Consider the following 22,203-nt stretch of genomic DNA (forward strand, 5'->3'; position numbering starts at 1 on the left):
TTTTAATATATATACACAGAATGAGTCAATAAGAACTGTTATCTAAAATAAATCTTGTTAACTATTAGTTTGATTAAAAAACGTCACATGAAAAAACAGATTCCATCCATTTTGCGAGGATCTTCAAAAAGAACAAAATCCATTAAAACGTTTTTTAATAAAATGAATAGATATCAAGATATTTTAAGTAGTAGTTCTTATTCACTCATCCTGAATATGTATGTGGTGAGGCTGGAACTCTCTGAAACTTGTATCTACGTATAAGAGATAATGTGATAAGTATTTACTCGAGTTTCGTCGACGTTGTAACACGATGTGCAAGTCGTTAGGCAATTCTAAGAAACTGATGCCACATGTGTAAAGAGTTCACACCAAAGTTGGGCAAAATGTAATTTGACTACATTTGCCACCATACAACTATACATAGTTACACTGTAATTGCATTGTAACCACGCGGTAATTTTAATGTAATTAGATTGTTTCTACACGCTTCAAAGATTTATAATTATCATTACATGACAATTGGACGGAAATTGCCGTGTGATTACATGAAATCGTATCGTGGTTAATATAATCGGATTACATTTTGCTTAACTCTGTCACACATTGATACATGTTTTGAGAGCACTCACAATTTTTTTCAATAAAAAATATTAACAATTGTAGGAGTTATTGAAATATATCTACAAGGTGTGTTAAAAAATATGCCTGACATGTTGACATGATTACGGCACTTCTGCTTCTCTAAAATAGACGAATCAAAACTAGAACTAGAACTCGAGTTATCGTGTCAACATGTTTCAAAAATACGATTTCAAGAAAAAAGCGTTTAAAGTTTATCATACAAATATTCAAAGATTGGTTGACTTATCATAATATCTTTTGTTTACAGAGAGGGTGGGGATAAGCAACTTTAACAAAACCTACATCTCACCACTGTATCTACAACTTTTTTGTTATATTTCCTAGTAAGTGTAGACATTCCGAATAGAGATGAAAACCCTTTCTTTTCCATGTTCCATCTCCTAATACAGTTAAGGGTGTTAGTGAATTATCAGCTTCTTTATTTTTCTATTTTGTTTCTATTTTGAAACATTAAAATTCTCCAATCCATTCAGGAGTTATGACGTTTTAAAGATTGGCATGAAATTTCAGGGAAGCATTTCTGACCTCGTATTAGATTTTCGGTAAGGAATTTTTTTCTCGAAACTGAATAGGAATTTGGGGGTATGTGTAATGACCAAAAATGATTGTAATCGACCCTGCAATCGTAAATAATTTTTTTAGGATGATTTGAAATTTTTTAATTTAATTTTGTAATAACCGTAACGAAGCCTTAGTCAAGAAATTGATATTCTTGATTTTCGTCTCTAGAATCTCCCATTAAAACTATTGTGGTTAGAAAAAAATGGAAGAGGAAAATTTTAGTTTTGTATGGCCAATAGGATAGTTTATAGGAATTTCGCATGTTTACATTATTTTTCGAGAAACGTAGGTGATCAATTTTTTAAATAGAATATTCGAAATGTTTCTTTCATTTTTGATCTTATATGACCTCAATATCATTTATACATAAAAATATATTTAAAAAGCAGTATTTTTCAATATAGTATGTACCTTTATTGTGTAGTTAACATACACATTCAGCTATCATAAAGTCTCACAAACTATTTCCTTGTATTCTTAACATAACACACAATACTAATGTTATTTCATATAAAGCAGATTCTTTATAATTTACGGTTCCAACAAATTATCTTATTCTTGGTAGTGAATCGGTGAATACGAAATTATTGCGCTTGGACGTTTGCAATATTATACTTATGTTTCGGTAGTTGGTGGACCGTGAACACGAAGTGAAAAAACTGCACAAATTATACTAACATATAAATAATCTAAGTCATAGTTAAAATTGACAACTCTATTGCGTGTACAAGCAAAAAAATTGGATGCTTCCTCGTATTACCTAACATTTTTACAATTACACGTTTTATATCAATCAAAATAATACAAAATTAATCGTGACGATTATGACGCGCGTAAGTTATTTAGTTACTCTGCACGTTGTAGAAAGTTATATACAAAGCTCAATAGCAAAACGTATTTTCGTTTCAAAAATTTACTATGTAATATTCGCTTTCACGGTAGGTAATACACTGAAGCAGAAATTGATTATAATACTTGTACAGGACAAAAAAATGCACTAGGGTGTACATAGTATTATACATACTACTCACAGAATATAAGTAAATTATATTCTAATTATAATATATACGATATATTGTGTTTAGAGAAACATGTAAGTAAAAATTATCGTACTTCAAAGGGGTTGGGGGAGGAGGGGGGGCATTATAAAAATGCGTTTGGCGTATCACTTACATTTACACTTATAAGAAAGCTGTAGGTACACACAATTAGTTCGAAAATAATGGTAACCAAAACTACAATAGATGTTTCCCCTTTTTTTGCTGAGCACAATATGTAGTCAAAGTCGTAACGATACGTTGCAAACCTAAAGCCATTCCTTTTTCTTTCTTTTTATACACATTGTATGATCCGTCAAGTGGGCTGACAAACTGATTCTTGGCCGAGCCCTTTCCACTTATAAAAGACAAAGCCGCGTAGGAGAAAATGATCGTTTAAAATTTCGGGTCGCTCGAACTAAATAACAGTCGACTGTCTTCGGTTCGATATTATAATCTATTTACTGACACGACCGATAATATTATTTCTCTATCGTACGTATGAAGAAGATTCGATTAGATGAACGGATAATTCTTTACACTAACTAGTTGGCGGAGGTGGCGGTGGTGGTTGCGCCAATAATGTGGGCAAAGTATTGAGATCGATGCCAGGCGGAGCCGGCGTTTGTTGTTGAGGAGGAGGTGGAACAGGCGCTGCCGGCGGCCATCCGCCCATTTGTTGTGGTTGCCAACCTGGAAATCCTGGCGGTGGAGCTGTTCCAGGTGGAGGTGGACGCATTGGTCCTTGTTGTCCTTGTTGCCATGGCGGAATACCCATACCTGGTGGTGGAATTTGCGTTGGTGGCATTTGTCCGGGCGGCGGTGGTTGATTGTTTCCAGCCATCCAAGGCATCAACGGTGGGATATTTGGTTGAGACGTAGAACCAGGTGGCGGTGGAGGTGGTTGCATTACGCCAGGCGGAGGAGGCATGCTAACTGGTGGTTGCCACTGCATGTTCATACCATTCATATTGTTTACTTCTCCTTGACTCCACGGCGGTGGAGCCATTCCAGGTGGTGGCATCATTGGGCCACCTTGCATCATCTGAGGTGGCGGATGTGCCGGTGCTGCCATTAAAGCACGAGGTGCTTGTTGTCTAAAATATAATTATTTTAACTTGTAGCTTATTCCAGTTTCTAGAATTACTCTTTATCCTTTTGTATGCTTTAAAGAATGTGAAAAAACAAAATTTACCTATCGAAGAGACCAGGATAATTAGGATTCGGGTTTGGTTGACGCGGCTGCCCGCTTTTGGACCTATCAGGTGGTGGGCCTTCACCCAATTCTGCCATAAGGGACATGTATTCTTCGTCTATTTTGGCTTTATCACCACCTGGTCCCATTCCTCCCATTCCTGCAGCAGCTGGCCCACCTTGTCCAGGTCTTTTGGATCGACAATCGCGTGCGATATGACCTGCTCCTCCACAACTCGAACATACTATGTTATTCGTTACGTTCGGTTTATCGGGGCACTGTATTGATAAAAAGAAAAATTAAGTTAAACATCTGATGGTTATCGAGTTGTGTTTTCAAGTTGAAAAATTAATATACTAACCAGCCATGATTTATGATCTGATGCGCCACAATTGGTACAACGTGGTCCGTCATTTTCGCGCAATGTTCCATTAAGTAATGCCAGTTCTCTAAGTTGATTACGTCGTAAATCATTTTGTCCTTCAGGTACTTCCACACCTTGTCGTATAATTTCATGAATCTGTTTTGAACAAACATTTTAATTAAAATACGCGTGTTAAATGCGCTCGATTGTAGTAAAGAACGCGACATACTCTTTCGACAGCCTTTTTTACAGCGTCCAGATTGTTAGCAGTAATATATGCATGAAGAGGTTCATCTTCGCCAGGCAAAGGCTGCCCGTCTTTTCTTCCAACTTTTCCTTCCTTTACAGAACCCTTGCCACGGATTATAATCTTTGCTCCGGTTTCCTTCTCCATCGCTGCAATATCGTAAAAATAATACATTAAATAAAGATAATATAATCTTGTTAAGTTTACTTACATTTTAATGTATTTCCACGCGGACCAATAAGCAGACCAACGAAATTGATATCTGGATGTTCCTCTTGAGGGATCATTACTTTATCGTGCACTCGTATTATCGGGGGTCTGGAAATAATAAATTGTAGTTTTTATATACATGTATCACATTTATCATGTATATATACAAGAGTGTAAAATTTACTTGTAATCTGGTGGTGGTTTAAATTCTGGGTTAATTTTGAGAATCTTCTGAATAAGATTGTGACGTTCTTCTTCCAATTTACGTCTGGTACGATATTCTCTCGTGTTCAATCGTTTACCATCGCTACTGTAAATGGGTTCTGGGGATGGTGATCTGCAAAATAAAAAAATAAGATCTCGTCAAGATACAAAGTTTGCTTCAAGATGGTACTAGCATACAAGCAACCTGATCCTACTATGATTAAGTGTGATTAAGTGAGGAAAGAACTGCTGATTATTAACAGAAAAATGGAAATTGGGACAATATTTTAATCGACTTTGCAAACTCATTAGGCTTTAGTCATTTCTTTATTTAACATATACTTCTTATAAATGGGATACGTTCTGACCATGTTGGAAAATCAATATTCTTTGCAACATAACATTTAAGACCAAGTCTTAGCTTTTTTCAACTGTTCTCATCAAATCAATTTAATATGAATGTTTGTATCAAATAATTTACCAAGTATACATATATACACACATGCATATATATATATAATTTTTTTAAAGCTTGGATCGAAAAAGTGAACAATTTGCAATAAAAAGATTATAGAATTCTAATAATTATTATTCATATATGAGGAAAATATTTGATAATTCTAAATCCAGTTGGGTAATGCTAAAAAAAAGATACAAATATTCTGTTACATTTGTCCAGGTAACCAAGTAATGAAACTGTTGGTTTTATATAAATATAATAGATAGATTGTAATTATACATGTAAAAAGAAGCAATATTAATAGTTTTCCAACACTGCCAAAGTATCGAAACAAAGAATAAAAAATTATATAGTGTTAAATGTAGCATTGCTACAAGTCTATTCAGTAGGCAACCACTGGAATACTGCGCGTTTGTGCACGGCAGATATCGGTATGATGTCAGCTGCTAAGATAGATCCTGTGATTATTAGGAAACAATTTTTTTGGGTTAGTTAATAATATAGCTTGTATATCCTACTATGCTATATAATACTAATGAAACACAATAATATAAAATAATGGTTCCAGCTAAAATCAGAAAAGTTAAACCTATTGGAGTAAATTAATTTATTAGAGAAATTAATGTGTATTTATTTAAGTTGAACCTGAAAGTAACGTAAGATTGATCTTTATATAATATTATGCTTATATTAGCAATTATAATTTTATCAATTTCATTATTTTCCTGAAATCTGCTCATTAAAGTTGTAATTAAGAGTAAAAATCTATTGTAGTTAATTCTTAAGAAGATATATTCCTGTGGCGTTATAAAATTAAACAACAGAATTAAAGTGCCGTGCAAATCACAGCAACCTAATTAGGAAGAGTATCTATAAAGGTGCCCTATACATGAACTTTATTGCTTTATTACTTTATTACTCTTAAGAGTGTGAATTTAAAATACTTTACGATTATGAGATACGATAATGAGCCTATCAAAATTTGAATAAAACAGTCTGCATAGGAACACCTTAAAATTTCCCTATATGTGCAAGAATATAACTATTTAAAAAATATATGGACTAGAATACCCACTGCATGTTAAACACTGCTACTACAATTGTACTTTAATTCAGAGATCCAATTGTATAAAAAATTTACAAACATACGCTATGCAATTATTTGTGTGCAAAGAATATATTAATGATACTAAATTTGAAAATGGTGTGCCTAATAAATTCAAACGGAAAATGTTTTTTAACATTCAAATATTTACGCTAGCATGCATTTTATCTATTGCCCCAAGTGATTGATATTCATACATAATTATACTTTCTAACAAAGAGTTCCTCTTGTAGCAGTGTTTAATAAAAATGAATTAGTAAAAGAAATTGATTAGGGCAAACCAATATTATCAAAATTCATCTTCTGTGCTGCGTGGAGGCTTTAATCAAGCCCAATCTTTTCAAACAGACATCAGTATCCCACACTAATTGTATCAGAGCCATATCATAAGGCCCCTGTATTTATGGGCTGCTGAATGGTCAGTAGATAGGTATTGTAGATATGTAATGGTCATTTTTGGTATGTAAGTTTCTTTCAAACCTTTCCTCAGGGTTAAGTGGAATTCCAAGATCTCCAGTGCGTAGCTTCCTGCTGATTTCCTCAATTTGCAGCTGAACTGTAAACCAACGGGTTAGAGGGGGCGGAAACCCCAACAGTTAGATATTGCCAATGTGCCATAACCATATACATTCTATAATGTAAGCATGTTTCAAAAGTGTAGAGTATTCGCTTATGTCTAATATTCTGCAAATTTCCCTGAGGTAAATGTTCCCATAAATTTTATACATATATTCCTTTTCTCATACATAAAAAAAATCTATCTTTATATGCTTACTTAATGAATTACTGTAAAACAAAATTCTATAAATTTTGATAATATTCTACTTGTTACTCTACAAAATTGGCAATTCCATATTGCCAGTCATTTTTTTAAATTTCCAAAAGGTCAATTACCTCTGGCAATTATAAACTGAACTATACATACATACTTACATCTTTTACAGTACTATAAATTAGGTTTCAGTAATTTATACGCAGAAGCAAGATTCTTAAATCATTTCCTGCTCATATACTTGTGTGTATATATATATATATAACAATATAATTACATTGAAACAATTAGAGGAATAAAGAGAATAAACTTACAGAGGTAAGCCTTCTCCTGTTCAGGAGTGAGGTTTGTTGGAAGAACCGTAGGCATGCCTGGTATAAAAGTTTTGTCATGTTCGCTACCGCCCCATCTAGTTTTCCTCCTCTTCCTACGTTCCTCTTTTGACTCTTTTTCCTGCTTACCATCGTCTAGAATATTTGTGAGTTAGTTACTAGCAATTAGATCGTGAAATATAAATTCGTTTTGTATTACATTTAGGTCTTGCTCGTTCTAACATTTAAAAATAAATAAAAACAGCCAAGTTATTAAACACTATACAACGTGTAAATATTAGACGCATAAAAGTGATAAGTAAAAGCCAATGGTGTGTACAGGTCTCGTTATGTGAAACAGTATGATTAAGCGAATTGTATACGTGAAATCGGGTCGTCCAATACGTCAATGGAATGAAATCAATGTATAACGAGGCCAATTTGAAACGTACTTTCCGCTTCTCGTTTTCTAGTGTTGTTCGTCGTAGAATTAGGAGAATTGGGATTTATTTGTGTTCCATTCGCAATCGCGGCGCTCACCGCGGCAGCTGCTGCAGCCGCAGCAGCAGCCGCGTTCGCAGTCGCAGCATTTTGTTGCGCGTTTTGTAAGTAACTTGGATTCAACAACGATGTAAAATTTCGTGACTGATTCATGACGCAAAATATGCCAGAGACGTCATATACGTCGGGTTAGCTGCGCGTCTACCAGCTCACGAACGTTTTTCCCACAATCGGATAAAAGTTTATACACTAGAAAAATGGCGAAAATCGACTGACGGACACCTTTACCACTTTCATGGGCGTACCGGAGACGGATACTGCTTTCCGACTGAAATTAGTCAAGAACATTCTCGCCAGTTGGCGCTTCGATGAATTTTCGAACATCTTCGTCGCTTCACACGCACAATTCGCCCGAAGAAAATTCAGAAACGGATATTTGATTGGGAAAAGGTCGATAATTTTTCAAAAATCGAATAAATGTGATACATGTTACTCCATCGATCGTATGGTTTGTTCTACTGGCAATGTTTTATTGTTTACCAGAAAAATCTGTGTGCCTAAATGTATGTCTTTCATGGAGCATGAAGTTCACAGTTTGAGAAACAAGAATTGTAACGAGTAGTGAGTATACATTGCATAGTATAAGGAGCACGAATTCTACTACAGACAACAGTGATGTCATCACTGTGATGAAAAATTTAAAAAAATATCAGCTTGCCATAATTCCATTTTATGTATAGATTAATATTCTTTAGTAGCTTCGAGCTAGATTTGAAGAATTTTTAGTTTAACGCTGCGCTCGTATAGTACTGGTACTAAACAGTGTTACTAGACAACAGACCGATTTTAGTTTTTCAGCATTTTTTAGACTAAATCCTAATAACTTTATTTTGTTGTGTATCATTATTTAGTAATGTAGTTACATTCGCAATATACAGCCGCCAAAATACATCCTTTTTTTTCTAAATCATACCTAAACTTTTTAACGAGATACATATAGGCAATCTACACCTCATCGACTGCATACATCTTATTAGCACATAATGAATAAACAATTAAGATATTTCCGAAGAACAATGCACCGCGCTGCAACGTGTTTGTTATTTTTCATTGGCCAGTCGATGTAGGCGATCCACACCTTACGAGTTGTATCTCGTTCGTCTATTGGTCGCGAAATATCAAATGTAATTGTCCGGATACCAAATTCTGTAAATTCATAAATTTATTTTTAATTCGCGTTACCGCCGTACGTTTTACGCATAGATCAACCGAACTTTTCGTTAACATTTTACGCCGGTGAAATAAATCGCCAAGCATATCGCTTGACCGTGCAAGTAACGATACATCCGGCATTACATTCAATCACAACAATGGACTCGGACCGTTGGCTGACACTCGAGAAACGTGATGTAACGTTACGCGTGTAACGTTCGAGCCTATTGACACCGGCATTGGAACGCTATGGTGTGTCTGTAATCCAATCGTCATGAATGTGATTGAACAACTGCTATCGAAAAACGTTTGACAGCTGTTTAAGGTTCAGCGTGATGTGCACTGGATTATTTTTTCTGAGCGTGAGAAACGTAGTTCTCCACGATATCGCAAGGCTCGACGAGTGATTGGCAATGAAACTGCTACGTGGTTTTGACGCACTGCAACGCGAATGTGCCGCGGCATAATCGTACACCCCGAATGTTTTCCTTGATTATTTTTACGTGTGAGGCTACGAAACAGTTCGCGATATAATGGCAGCTCATAAGACAGGCGGGCAGAGCGCCCGAAAGAAAGTTCAGGTACTTGTTCGAAATATTTTTTTCTTCTCCGTAAAATGATTTCCTTGTGTCAGTTACCGTTTCAAACACAATTTCTCGCGAACCAAAGGAAACTTATTCATCGAACCGGTACTCGATGGTAGATTATCGAGCAACGTTGCTGCTACGTTCGTTGACGAAAAAATCTATCAAACGCGTATTGAATAACAGAGGATACATCGATCTATTTGGTCGGTGTATGTGAAATGCCATTTTTTCAAAGTTTGAATTTTGAAGCGTAACGCGAGTTCATTGACATCTTATTGTTAGTCGTATACTATACAAACGGGAAAGGAATTTCTTGCATGTGCATTAATTTCGCGGAAAGATGCCTCATTTCCTATTAATACTTCCTGTTTTTACAATATTATAAACAGTCAAGATATTCGAACAATTCTTGTTGATGACTTCAAATTGAACACTCGGGCTATGAAACAATAGTTATAATAATTAATGTAGGAATTACTTAACGTTCATTTTAACGATTAAATATGTTATTTAAAGTTAAACCAAGGGTAAGATTCTCGAAAATTGTTAACAATGACATCTGAAGAGCTTTTGATATTTAAACTGTCATAGTAAAGTTACTTAATTATTTAAAAAAAGTATAAAAGTGTTATTTGCTATTTGCTTTGCAACTTTTTTAATGAATTACATTATAAACATTAACGTTTTGGATATGAGGTAATTGGACCATATTGGTCAATGTGTTTGTTAAAGCTCATGACATATAGATCAATAAACCTAACCAGACCTAAACAAATGTTTATTATGTTATGTTTTCTGTATTTGACAAAGGTGTCCATGGTTATTAGAGACGAAGTGGAAAAAAGACACAGAGCAGGAGTTAATTCTTTACAGTATGATCCAGCTTTGAATAGGCTTTATTCTGCAGGTAGAGATAGTATTATAAGGATATGGAATTGCAAAAATATGAAGGAACCATATATTCAATCGATGGAACATCATACAGATTGGGTCAATGATATAGTATTATGTTGTGGTGGCAAAAATTGTATGTATTTTTCTGTCATGACATTAAACAAATGTATTTGAACAAATTATGTTTCAAACTTCTGTTCAATTGTGATATAATAACTGAAAAAATAAATAATTTAATAATTTGCAGTAATATCAGCCAGTTCTGATACAACAGTAAAAGTTTGGAATGCGCATAAAGGTTTCTGCATGTCCACATTACGGACACACAAAGACTATGTAAAAGCTCTAGCATATGCTAAAGATAGGGAGCAAGTTGCAAGCGCAGGTTTAGATAAATTGATCTTCCTGTGGGATGTTAATACATTGACTGCTCTTACAGCGAGCAATAACACTGTAACAAGTAAAAACAATTATCAATTACTTACTCTTGCTTTTGCTGTTAAATTATTCTTTAAATAATATTTATATATTTTACAGCATCATCTCTTAGTGGAAATAAAGACTCGATATATAGCCTTGCCATGGATCAGACTGGGACAATTATAGTAAGTGGTAGCACAGAAAAAGTTTTAAGAGTATGGGATCCAAGATATTGTACGAAATTGATGAAACTTCGTGGTCATATGGATAATATTAAAGCATTAGTATTGAATAGAGATGGTACTCAATGTTTGTCTGCTAGTTCTGATGGAACAATTAAACTTTGGTCATTGGGGCAACAAAGGTGTATTCAAACTTTTAGAGTACATAAAGAAGGTGTTTGGGCGTTATTGGTAATTTTTTTGTTGACTTCATAAGTACCTTATTATGAAGGTATTCTAATCTAGAACGTCAATTTTCAAGCCTTTTTCGAGAATATTGAGATATTAAAAAGCTTTGTGATAACATGCTACAGCTACAAATTGTACTCTTCAAACAGCTATAACGTCGTTCATTTGACGAATTCAAACAAATCCTGTCATAGATACGTTTTCAAAGACGTATACTTTAAGAAAAAATTAATTTTTTCAAACTTCTAGACCAGAATACCCCTATAAAGTAATATACAACTGTAACAGACTTATAGAATCACTAAATAATTTTTAGGCGACAGACACTTTTAGCCATGTGATATCGGGAGGTAGAGATAAGAGAGTTGTAATGACTGAATTAAGTTATCCTGAAAGATATACCGTTATATGCGAAGAAAAAGCACCCGTGTTAAAAATGGCTATGACACCTGATCAGTCTAGTATTTGGGTAGCAACTAGTGAATCTACTATAAACAATTGGGTAAGGATTTATTATATTTTAAATAAAATGAAAAATCTATTGGTTGTAAAAATAAGTTAATGTTTAAAAACTAATTGCAGTCAATAAGTCAAAAGGATTGGCAAGACTTTGGAATTGGAGACTACTGTGACTCTGCTAGCGGAGTAACTTCAAATGTTTTACGAAATACAGAACCCGCGCAAAAGATATTGGGTGGTCCTGCAATACGACATTACCGCGTGTTAAATGATCGAAGACACGTTTTAACAAAAGATACGGAAGAGAACGTAGCATTGTACGATGTATTAAAGGCATGTAAAGTGGAAGATTTAGGAAGGATAGACTTTGAACAGGAAATAAAGAAAAGAAATAAAATGGTGTATGTTCCAAATTGGTTCAACGTAGATCTTAAAACGGGGGTTTGTATTCCTACAATTCACTAAAGCCAGTAAAATTTCATAGAAGCAAAATATCAAAGATAATAAATGTTTGCGTTTTTGTAGATGTTGACCATTCATTTAGGCCAAGATGAGAGTGACTGTTTTTCCGCGTGGGTCTCTGCAAAAGAAACTGGTCTTGCCGAAAATGATGCGGTTGATCCAAAAGGTAATGTTCTTCTTAATATAAATGTTTTTCTCTTTGCTATTATTCAAGTATTCATTTTTCTTTTATCAGTGAATTATGGAAATCTCTTACTACAAGCGTTGCTTGAACATTGGTGGAGGCCGCTGCACGCCGATGATGAAAATGAAGGTATTAGTAATGATAGCAATGGTCCTATACATACAAAAGGAGGAAATCCATACTTCTCAGTACCCAGTCATACACCTGTTATATTTAGGTATGTAACAATTATAATGAATACAATAGTAAGTGTAATTACAGTATCTTTCTACTTGCTTGAAAAGAAAGATCAAAAACCATAGCCAAAACATCGAGATGAAATACTTAAAATAAATCTTAATCTTAACTTATTGCATTGCTCTGTCAACACATCTTTGCACAGATTTTATTTTATTTATTAAATGTATTTAAAATAATAGTAGGAGAAACAACAGAAATACAATTTTGTTTTAGCGAAGTGGGTGGAAGGACTTTGTATAGATTATTAGTCAGAGATGCTGCAGGAGAAACAGAAGGAGCTTTATTAAATGAAACTGTACCAGCATGGGTTGTTAATATTGTTGTGGACAAAAATCTTCCACAATTTACTAAAACACCATTTTATCTTCTTCCACATGCCACATCTGGTGTAAAAAGTCTAAAGAAGTATGTCAATAAATAAATGCCTTTACAGATTTTACATCAAATAATATACTTTTAATTTCTAATTTATGGTTTTTTTATATTTCAAGGGATCGTCTAATTGCAAATGATTTTATACAAATTCGTAAAGTGGCAGAACACGTTTGTGATAAAGTGCTTGGTGCAGGAAGTGACTCAGGTTCGGTAGCAGGTGCTGGAAACACGGTAGCAGGTGCTGGAAACACGGTTTCCGGTGTTTCTCCGGCAGGAGATAGGACAAATACAGATTCGAACGCTGATAACTCTTCGCTGGCCGAAGAAAAAGTGGAACTTTTATGTAATGATCAAGTTCTAGATCCTTCCATGGATTTAAGAACAGTAAGATTTAAAATTTTATAAACGATGTACAATTATCTAGCTAAAATTAGAAATTTGTCAAGTTATGTTTGTGTCGTTACATTTCTTAGGTGAAACATTTCATCTGGAAAAATGCAGCAGACTTAACGCTGCATTATCGGCCTGTAAAATAGTTAGGGCTGAGTACATCAGAACAAGGATCTCTGACATGTGCTTGGTTTTTTACTATGGTAAGGTAAGTATATTTCTGTTTTTCGCTGTTTAGGTCTTGACTAAGCCAGACCTAACCCAGAACAAATACATTTTAGAGTAACGGAAGACATGTGGACTAGTTGCAGAGTGTGGCAACTTACGCTACCTCCTCTTCGCGAAATGTTGAATCGATTTTCGGTGGATGTTTCGTTAGATGTTGCAACGGAAGACGAGTAGAGAAGCCAGGTTATATACAGAGTACTTGGAACTGAATGCGTTTGAAGGCAATAACGTGTGGAAGTATTAGCATAAATTGCTCATATTTGTATATTTATATCCTGAGGCCAAACTCATCCCTACAACGTGAAATACTAATTTCAGTTAGTCTACTTTTAGAGAGATATGTTTTTTCGTACCTGGGTGTACAGTATTAAATGCTTATCGTCAGCCATTTATCGTCTTCCCACTTCAAAAGTACCAGTGAAAAAGTTAAGCACAAAAAGTAAGGGACAGATCGTATGGCCCAGGAAATTATTTATTTCGTTTATCTCTAAATGCCATGTTCACACGATGCTTCTCAAATTTTCTGTGTTAATTCCACTTAGCCGTATTTCGTAAGTTATATAAGTAGTACTACTTTATTTTTCAATTGAATAAGAAACTCGTGTATTTATTGAACAAATGAAATGTATGTATTTTATGACGTGCGTTAGTAGTACTCCACACACCTGCCTTGTTATCACAAAGGATGCAAACTATAAAGAGAAGAAGGAAATGTCAATTTACTATTAATCAAATTACATTTGAGCAGCCAAATTAACAGTTCAATATTTCCTGTTAATAATAGAGGAAATAACAGTATACCTGTCTTGTGTGTAATAAGGTCAAATTCTGTTTCTAGTGGAACTTCCATTAATTAAATTTATATTTATGAGATATATAACGATGTTTCATATGAGAAGAAAAATATAAATACACTATAGTTATCAGTTAAACGAATATAGCTACACTGGCAGAATTTGACCTTAGGAGACAACTGTACAGATAAAAAAGAAGAGTATGTAGTTGGTTTTATGTTAAAATATTCACTCTACTAGAATCCTATAAATTGTATATACAAATGCGACTGTAAGTAAACGTCCCCCTGATCGCGGTGGTGGGCTGTATAAATAAAATTGAAGGAAATGTTGTATCGAAAACTGGTCTTACGCCAATTCTATGAAATTGGGATGAACGCTTGATTTTTCTATTCAAAGAAAAAAAAAAAAAGAGATAGAATATACTGTTCTTTATTAATACGGCCCTAAATGTTGTAATTTTTGTGTTATCAAAATGACAGAAGCAACTTTTTAACAAATCTAGAGATTATTCCATTGTTACATTTTAATGCCTTGCGTACCGTATGTTATAAGTGTATTTATTTACTAAGTTTTTGTTATATTCGATCTTTAATGTTAAGGAATAATTCACCGCTACTTAATTTTCTTCTTCGATCGTATATATATTTGTTAGACCTCAATGATCAATTTGTCTCGAGCCAATGACATGTTGATTAAGATAAAATGGCTACCAAAAATACTGTACAGTTTGTAGTTAAGTTTTATTCATTTTTATGTTTGTATATCAGCATTACATGTATATTTTTGCAACTATTTAGTGGTATAATTATTCTCGCATTTTATTATTTCTTTTTAACTGACATATATTTTCTTAAAATGACCCTCGTTATTACGACAGGAAATCAACATGTGCCTGATCATAGATTATAAGTTGTAGAGGGCATTTCGATTATGAACTGATGTATTGGTCCTTTGAAATAATACCAATTGTAAGTTACACCGTTGCGATGCATAATCATAGGAAAATATTTCGTCGAAGTCCAGCGTTTAGTTGTACATTTATAATTTTCATTCGTAGATTTTAACATTTATTTTTATAATACCAGGCGCAACAAGCTCGTCGATGATTACTCGTGTTTTAAGCATTAATTATTAAATAAGATTTTCTAATAATTTATTTTTGCTCCTTGTGCGTGAAAAATTCCATTAAGTTCTTTTCCGTATTGTAATTAAATTCCTATCTATTACTTGAATAATGCGATAGAAAGACGTGAAGGTTTATTAGTGTTCAGCGATTTCACGCGTAGGTAATATTATATTAGTTTTAGACACGTGACATGCATTTCATACAGTATTCATACAAATTATAACTGAGCCTTCCTCACTAAATAAATAACATTGTTCATTAATGGAAGTATTAATGTATAACATTTAAAGAAAAGTTATAATTACACTTTTGAAATGTGAGAATAACTTCAAATCAAAACTAATTATATACCCTATCTTTTTAGTAACGGGCAGTGAACCTTTTTCAAAGTAAAAAGTTTGTTAGTCCCCACATAAAAAAAAAAAAAAAAAAAAAACAGAATGGTGCCAAATTTTATACTGAAAGAAATTCTTGCAGAGCACCAATTCCTTTTAAAGAGAGACTAAATTTTTTTCCGTAAACATGCTTTCAATGAAAACTCGTTCAATAAAGTAGTTTTAATATATTTATTATCTAAGGCCACATATTAGTAGCTATTCAGATTTACAACGATTATTCTTTCTGTTTTTAGAGCGACATAAGAATTTAGAAAATATCGTCTCGCATTTAGAAATATTTGGATTCGATAAGAATGATTTGATTATAATTTATAAACATACTTATATAAAATGTAATATCATTACGTCATAGTAGATGAAATTTTCTACACTTTTTCTACAGCTAATCATGCGATGAGACGATATTCATTTAATGTTTGTAATGTGCTCTATTTTTATCCATTCTTCGTTATAAATAATACAGAATGTCATAGAACTTATTTTCCAATGATTTAATAGAACAGAATAATTATTGGTATGTTAACGTTTCAGATCATCAGTGATCACGTCGATTTCTTTGTAATTACTGTTTACTTTATATTTTGAATCTGCTATATTGTGAAACTACTCCAGGTCATGTAAATCATTATGGAATTATTAATATTTAAATAAAACATCTAATTTAATACAGAATAACTTATACACGTGTAATTCTAACTAGATACTAATACAAAATAGAAATGTCTAAATTTCCATTCTAAGAATATGTTCCACAGCTTCCACAAATGAGTTGCATACTTTTGTAGGAGATGGCGTGATTGTATTTTCATCTCCTTTTCGGTATTTTCCCGTTTGTACTAATACACCCTTAATACCAACAGCTTGTGCACCAGCTATGTCATCTCTAACATCCTAAGGGAATCACTATAGTTAGACAATTGAAAACTTAATTGTAATAACAATTAGTACAAAATGTCTCGTACAAAGAAGTAAGCTACATTAAAAAGTTCGTTTAATTGTCTAAACTATTCTTCTATAACAAATTTCGATTTTTTTGTAATTATCTCTTTGCAGTATTTGATGCGAGACACCTTGCATAATTGTGAATAATAGATTTGATAGAAATTTTGTTCCATACATCGCCGATCATGACTGCATCTTCTGGTAGTATATCTTCCAGGGCAGCTCTGAAAAATTCCGCTGTCGGTTTGCCGACAACTTCGGCCTTGACATTAGCGGAATATTCCAAACCTGCGATAAAAGCGCCTGGTCCAAGAGCCAAACCATCCGGTCGTTCATAATATCGTCCTTTGTGAATCGCTATGAGCGGCGCACCGTCTAATAATAATCTAAAATTACGGATTATATTATCACGACGATAACATTATATAAACATGTTAACATAGTAATAATAATATGTTCCGTCGTCTAACTAGAAGAGTCTATCTTTGTTCTCAGATTTCCAGAAAAGGTTTGAATAAAATCAACGACTCCACAAGTACGACTTCTTCTTGTAAGATGATACCGAAATGTATGTATGCACCTAAATGCCTCGTTTAATACATCGTAATGAAATTTATTCGGTGCCAGGCCAACCACTACAGCGTTTGCCTTCTCGTTACTCTTCACTAAACCTTCGAAATCTTCGTTGGCAGCGGGTTCGATCAACAACATCGGATTCAATTTCCGGGAAGCGATTAATCTTTTTGCAGCAGCCAAAGAGCTAAAGATCTCTTCTTTCTTAATCTCAAAGCCGAGCTTCGTTAATCGGTTGTGCAGAACATTTTTAGACTCTTTCGTCGTGTTTGTAACAAATTTCAATGGTATGTTAGCGTTTCGAAGTCTGTGTAGTAATTAACAAAAAAAATTAACAATTAAAAGGAATTCATAAATTGAAAGGAAGCGAGACACGTGCAGTACAAAGAGAAGCCTTTGTTACATTTACGACTTCATTACATTTATTTGCAACTTTTAACACTTTGAATTAATTTGCTTCAATTCGAAGCGCGCCAATAAGTGGAGACGACGCAATACGAGATTTACCATAATGATCTCGAGGCATTCGATCGTCTTTACGAAATAAATAAAGGAAACTACCTGTTCAAAGCTTCCACTGCACCAGGGATCACTGTATTATCAATATGCAATGTTCCACTGAGGTCTATCAGTACCATTCGTATTTGTTTCGCCATGCTTTTCACATTTTTCGATAACTTATTGTCATTGCCATACAATTCATTTACCCATTGCTACACAAGTGTTATCAGTCCCGACACTGGGTTACCAGGTACTCATTATCAGTGATGCTAGACGGAACTCTCGATCTACCGGGAACTTGTTCGTGAAAAAACAAACTCATATTCTTTCTCGATCCACACATGCACTTCGAACCATCTCGAGGCAGTCGAGAGAGAAGACAAATGCGAGCCATTTCTTCTTGTACACGAAACAATTGAAATCCAACCTCGCGTCAACGGCACCCGAATTCCCAACTGCACAGGCATTTCTACTTTTCGACCTCTGGATGTAAGTACACATAAGTCAATTACGTTTTAAGACTCTTTGATCTTGTTTTAACCATTGTACATTATTAAATTAATACAACACAAATCGTTCATTGCATAGTACCAAATAATTGCTTCGAAGAAGCAAGATGTTATTACGTGGCACTTGAAGTGGCTGGCCAAGCTTGGCTGAGATTTTTAATACATTTCCAAATCTCAAAAAACAGTTATATACAATTGTTTTTTTAGGTAGAATGTCAACAGCAAGCTCAATTGTTTCAAAGAACAAGTGAAATTCATGTAGCAGCAAAGGAAACTGTAACTTTGGCTGAATGTAGATAGCATAGCAGGATACGTTAAGCCATGTGACTACATTATTTAAAAATGAATCATTGTTAAATAATATTTTCTCATCATAGGTCATGGATGCAGAAGATCAAAAACCAGAATGTGACAGACAACATTATAGAAGGACAGTACTGTTCCACAATGCTGAACACGAAGATCATTAGAATTAGCAAACAGACACGGTCGCTCAATAATAAGAGACAGAAAGAAGGAAAGGGTTGAATGTTTATAAAAGGTAATACAAGATTTCGACGCATATTTTTATTTAATAAAGTTAGAAATGTGTAAAACAATCATTATTCCTATATTAATAAAAAATCTAAATCATAATACATATTTATCATGCTTTTTATTTATATTCTCCTCTACCTATCCCATTAATTCCTTAATTTTTATAAATTCTAAAGTTAAAAATATTATTCGAATCTATTTAAGTTGTTCAACCACTTCTCTATACATTATTTAATGGAATTAATAAGTAATAAGCTTATTTGAATATTGCGCTAAAAAGTGACAAGATATAGTATCGCCATCTGACAACAGGGATTCGTACTATCGGGGTAGAAACCCCCTCTCGCCCCCCACGATTTGGTGACGACGTATAGTATCGCCATCTAATAACGGGTTTCGAACTAAAAATTTCGTGCCAGGATCACAGAATGTGTAAGGAGGTATGCGGAGTACAGTTACCCCCACTCCTCCTCCTCCTAATACACACTACCTTGATTATTCATTAATAACTCATTTCCTGGGATTAAAATACGAACTTTTAGAATCGAAGAATATAGTATGGACCCTTGGCAACATTCAAGGATAGTTTTTAGAACCGTGCCATGCCTCGTTAAATAGTTATTAACAAATATCGGAAGTCGGAACATTTACGGCTGTATTACTGCCACCTTTAATCGATGAATTATCAAGTTTTCAGCAATAGCAGGCATATTTTGGCTATTAGGGAAGCAAGTAGACATCCCTGGCAATATTTAAGGACCGATTTTGCAACGCTCCATGCTCTAATTAATTAGTTATTAGCGATAGATGCCTAAGGTATCGCGCAAACGAGTGTTCCGACTTCCGATATTCATTAATAACTATTTAACGAGGCATGGCATGGTTCTAACAAGTATCCTTTAATCTTGCCAAGGGTTTATACTATATTCCTAAACTCTAAAAGGTCATAATTCATTCCCAGGAAAGGCGTAATTAGTAAATTAACGAGCCACAGTTTATTGAAAGTCTTAATTTCTACTGTGGCGCCGCCAGTGGCGAAAACAGTGTACTATGTGTCTCTCGGCTTGTAATTAATTACTGCTCCTTTATTTACTAATTACGCCTTCCCTGAGAATGAATTGTGACATTTTAGAGTTTAGGAATATAGTATAGACCCTTGGCAAGATTAAAGGATACTTGTTAGAACCATGCCATGCCTCGTTAAATAGTTATTAACGAATATCGGAAGTCGGAACACTCTTTTGCGCGACACCTTAGGCATCTATCGCTAATAACTAATTAATTAGAGCATGGAGCGTTGCAAAATCGGTCCTTAAATATTGCCAGGGATGTCTACTTGCTTCCCTAATAGCCAAAATATGCCTGCTATTGCTGAAAAGTTGAGAATTCATCGATTAAAGGTGGCAGTGATACAGCCGTAAATGTTCCGACTTCCGATATTTGTTAATAACTATTTAACGAGGCATGGCACGGTTCTAAAAACTATCCTTGAATGTTGCCAAGGGTCCATACTATATTCTTCGATTCTAAAAGTTCGTATTTTAATCCCAGGAAATGAGTTATTAATGAATAATCAAGGTAGTGTGTATTAGGAGGAGGAGGAGTGGGGGTAACTGTACTCCGCATACCTCCTTACACATTCTGTGATCCTGGCACGAAATTTTTAGTTCGAAACCCGTTATTAGATGGCGATACTATACGTCGTCACCAAATCGTGGGGGGCGAGAGGGGATCAGTACTCCGCCTTTAGTTTGAAACCCGTTCTTAGATGGCGATACTATACGTCGTCACCAAATCGTGGGGGGCGAGAGGGGGTTTCTACCCCGATAGTACGAATCCCTGTTGTCAGATGGCGATACTATATCTTGTCACTTTTTAGCGCCATATTCAAATAAGCTTATTACTTATTAATTACATTAAATAATGTATAGAGAAGTGATTGAACAATTTAAATAGATTCGAATAATATTTTTAACTTTAGAATTTATAAAAATTAAGGAATTAATGGGATAGGTAGAGAAGAATATAAATAAAAAGCACGATAAATATGTATTATGATTTAGATTTTTTATTAATATAGGAATAATGATTGTTTTACACTTTTCTAATTCTATTTTACAGAAACATATCTTGGAATCTTGTTACGGCGTTTTATAAATAAATTAAATTGATGAGTAATATTTCGAACATCATTATTTATCATTTATTTTGTAGTGATATCTATTTTATAACAATTATCAATTGTAAATCGCATTATCTCGCTTTTGTAGGACTGTTCCTTAAGCATTTTGACATGTTATTTCGAAAATCAATTTTACATTCGTTTAATATTAACGAATAACAATTTTAATTCTTCGCTCCTTGATGCCGAAGGTGGTGACTTTCCATTTTTACAACGCGGTCTATTAATAGTTTACTTCGATTTGCTAAAAGTCTAATCCTATCTACTCTACGCCCATTGAATTATGTCCGTATAGATCTTATATTTGCTGTAAATTAAAATGAACCCAAAGACCGCATGAATCAGAGCTCGTGATAAAAATTTAGCAGCATTTTTTTCCAATGCAAATGCTGCCGGGACACGAGGCATTGATGCATCCGGTCTGTTCTGAAAAAGCCTTCTTTCGTATCATGAACTCTGGACGGACAGGTGTTATGTCTTTAAAACCCTTACGTCGAGCTTTGTCGACATCGAACTCTCTCTCCTCGACGTCCGTGTAAGGGATTTTCGGTGGATAATTCGGTGGAATCACCTCCGCGGGGTATCCGTCCCTTCGAGACAGTTCTCTGCATACGAATACGAGACCAGCTATGTTCACCGGTTTCGGCGGCGTATCCAGTTCGCTTACCTCGAACACTTTGTCGGGTAAACAAAATTTTGTGCTCTCCTCCGCGGCTCTTCTTTCAGCCTCGTCTTCGTATAGCACTTTCGTGCACAAAAACTCGTTGAATGATCCAGTGTTCTTGAAAAGCATCTTCTGCTCGACTATCGAAAACGTATTGGACGTGTACGTGCCGAAACACGTTAATCGTAAATTTACAGCAATAAAGCCGGACGGTTGATTTTCCTCGTCCACCAGACCGAAGGTGTTATTTATTTCATATGTCTTAGGTAAATGATAAATGTCGTTGCTCGCCATCATCACATGATCGCAGAGGCAACCTGACATCGGAATTTTAGAATTTCCCAACGGTTCTTTCACCACCTCCTCGGGACATATAAGAATATCTTTAATTCTGTACACATCCAATAATAAAGGTTTCGATCGTAGCCTCTCTACCAATTCACCGGGATTCCTGGTGAAAATGTACAACTTGCCAGCATTGAAATAAACGTTACGAAAGCC

At 34.5% G+C, this 22,203-nt stretch overlaps 4 protein-coding genes across 7 annotated transcripts; 2 read left to right on the top strand and 2 right to left on the bottom strand.

Moving 5' to 3' along the window:
- Positions 1 to 998: 998 nt before the first annotated feature.
- Sf1 (splicing factor 1) lies at positions 999 to 7,943 on the bottom strand. Its single transcript, XM_076762343.1, has 9 exons — positions 7,564 to 7,943; positions 7,115 to 7,267; positions 6,509 to 6,584; positions 4,444 to 4,596; positions 4,261 to 4,367; positions 4,032 to 4,198; positions 3,800 to 3,958; positions 3,439 to 3,716; positions 999 to 3,340 (listed from the first exon to the last, which is right to left on the bottom strand). Exons 1-9 carry the CDS (start codon positions 7,763 to 7,765, stop codon positions 2,785 to 2,787), a joined length of 1,851 nt encoding a protein of 616 aa, XP_076618458.1. The 5' UTR covers positions 7,766 to 7,943; the 3' UTR covers positions 999 to 2,784.
- Positions 7,944 to 8,010: 67 nt separating this feature from the next.
- Positions 8,011 to 14,851, top strand: LOC143340415 (WD repeat-containing protein 48). 3 transcript variants are annotated; one of them, XM_076762340.1, is made up of 13 exons: positions 8,011 to 8,237; positions 9,141 to 9,405; positions 10,222 to 10,438; positions 10,553 to 10,765; positions 10,843 to 11,138; positions 11,452 to 11,637; positions 11,718 to 12,035; positions 12,120 to 12,222; positions 12,292 to 12,457; positions 12,694 to 12,885; positions 12,972 to 13,239; positions 13,329 to 13,453; positions 13,527 to 14,851. In XM_076762340.1, the coding sequence occupies exons 2-12, from the start codon at positions 9,358 to 9,360 to the stop codon at positions 13,389 to 13,391; spliced, it is 2,070 nt and encodes a 689-aa protein (XP_076618455.1). In that variant the 5' UTR covers positions 8,011 to 8,237; positions 9,141 to 9,357; the 3' UTR covers positions 13,392 to 13,453; positions 13,527 to 14,851. The 3 variants fall into 3 exon arrangements, with proteins under 3 accessions (XP_076618455.1, XP_076618456.1, XP_076618454.1); XM_076762339.1 differs by lacking the exon at positions 8,011 to 8,237 and adding an exon at positions 8,273 to 9,076; XM_076762341.1 differs by lacking the exon at positions 8,011 to 8,237 and having other exon boundaries at positions 8,272 to 9,405; positions 13,329 to 13,448.
- A 145-nt stretch (positions 14,852 to 14,996) lies between these two features.
- LOC143340419 (haloacid dehalogenase-like hydrolase domain-containing protein 2) lies at positions 14,997 to 18,005 on the bottom strand. The gene is made up of 4 exons (XM_076762344.1): positions 17,871 to 18,005; positions 17,317 to 17,616; positions 16,912 to 17,122; positions 14,997 to 16,685 (listed from the first exon to the last, which is right to left on the bottom strand). The coding sequence occupies exons 1-4, from the start codon at positions 17,963 to 17,965 to the stop codon at positions 16,518 to 16,520; spliced, it is 774 nt and encodes a 257-aa protein (XP_076618459.1). The 5' UTR covers positions 17,966 to 18,005; the 3' UTR covers positions 14,997 to 16,517.
- LOC143340420 (uncharacterized) lies at positions 17,939 to 18,904 on the top strand. Of its 2 annotated transcripts, XM_076762345.1 has the most exons (3): positions 17,939 to 18,060; positions 18,178 to 18,299; positions 18,697 to 18,836. In XM_076762345.1, the coding sequence occupies exons 1-3, from the start codon at positions 17,964 to 17,966 to the stop codon at positions 18,787 to 18,789; spliced, it is 312 nt and encodes a 103-aa protein (XP_076618460.1). In that variant the 5' UTR covers positions 17,939 to 17,963; the 3' UTR covers positions 18,790 to 18,836. The 2 variants fall into 2 exon arrangements, 1 of the variants encoding a protein (XP_076618460.1); XR_013079435.1 differs by lacking the exon at positions 17,939 to 18,060 and having other exon boundaries at positions 18,189 to 18,299; positions 18,399 to 18,904.
- The last annotated feature ends 3,299 nt before the right edge of the window (positions 18,905 to 22,203 follow it).

The sequence above is a fragment of the Colletes latitarsis genome, chromosome 3 (assembly GCF_051014445.1).
Source record: "Colletes latitarsis isolate SP2378_abdomen chromosome 3, iyColLati1, whole genome shotgun sequence".
Taxonomy (NCBI): Eukaryota; Metazoa; Arthropoda; class Insecta; order Hymenoptera; family Colletidae; genus Colletes; species Colletes latitarsis.

Bases quoted from the DNA above. Each gene is read 5' to 3' on its own strand.
- LOC143340420 (XM_076762345.1), top strand. From the start codon at position 17,964: ATGCTTTTCACATTTTTCGATAACTTATTGTCATTGCCATACAATTCA. The intron at 18,061-18,177 runs GTACTCATTATC...ATCTCGAGGCAG, and splicing joins TCCCGACACTGGGTTACCAG to TCGAGAGAGAAGACAAATGC. The intron at 18,300-18,696 runs GTAAGTACACAT...TTCTCATCATAG, and splicing joins CTACTTTTCGACCTCTGGAT to GTCATGGATGCAGAAGATCA.
- LOC143340419 (XM_076762344.1), bottom strand. From the start codon at position 17,965: ATGGCGAAACAAATACGAATGGTACTGATAGACCTCAGTGGAACATTG. The intron at 17,617-17,870 runs GTAGTTTCCTTT...ATTACTACACAG, and splicing joins GCAGTGGAAGCTTTGAACAG to ACTTCGAAACGCTAACATAC. The intron at 17,123-17,316 runs GTGCATACATAC...CCGTAATTTTAG, and splicing joins GTATTAAACGAGGCATTTAG to ATTATTATTAGACGGTGCGC.
- LOC143340415 (XM_076762340.1), top strand. From the start codon at position 9,358: ATGGCAGCTCATAAGACAGGCGGGCAGAGCGCCCGAAAGAAAGTTCAG. The intron at 10,439-10,552 runs GTATGTATTTTT...AATAATTTGCAG, and splicing joins ATGTTGTGGTGGCAAAAATT to TAATATCAGCCAGTTCTGAT. The intron at 12,886-12,971 runs GTATGTCAATAA...TTATATTTCAAG, and splicing joins GGTGTAAAAAGTCTAAAGAA to GGATCGTCTAATTGCAAATG.
- Sf1 (XM_076762343.1), bottom strand. From the start codon at position 7,765: ATGAATCAGTCACGAAATTTTACATCGTTGTTGAATCCAAGTTACTTA. The intron at 4,597-6,508 runs GTTTGAAAGAAA...TTTATTTTGCAG, and splicing joins CCACTTAACCCTGAGGAAAG to ATCACCATCCCCAGAACCCA. The intron at 3,959-4,031 runs GTATGTCGCGTT...TGTTCAAAACAG, and splicing joins TAAAAAAGGCTGTCGAAAGA to ATTCATGAAATTATACGACA.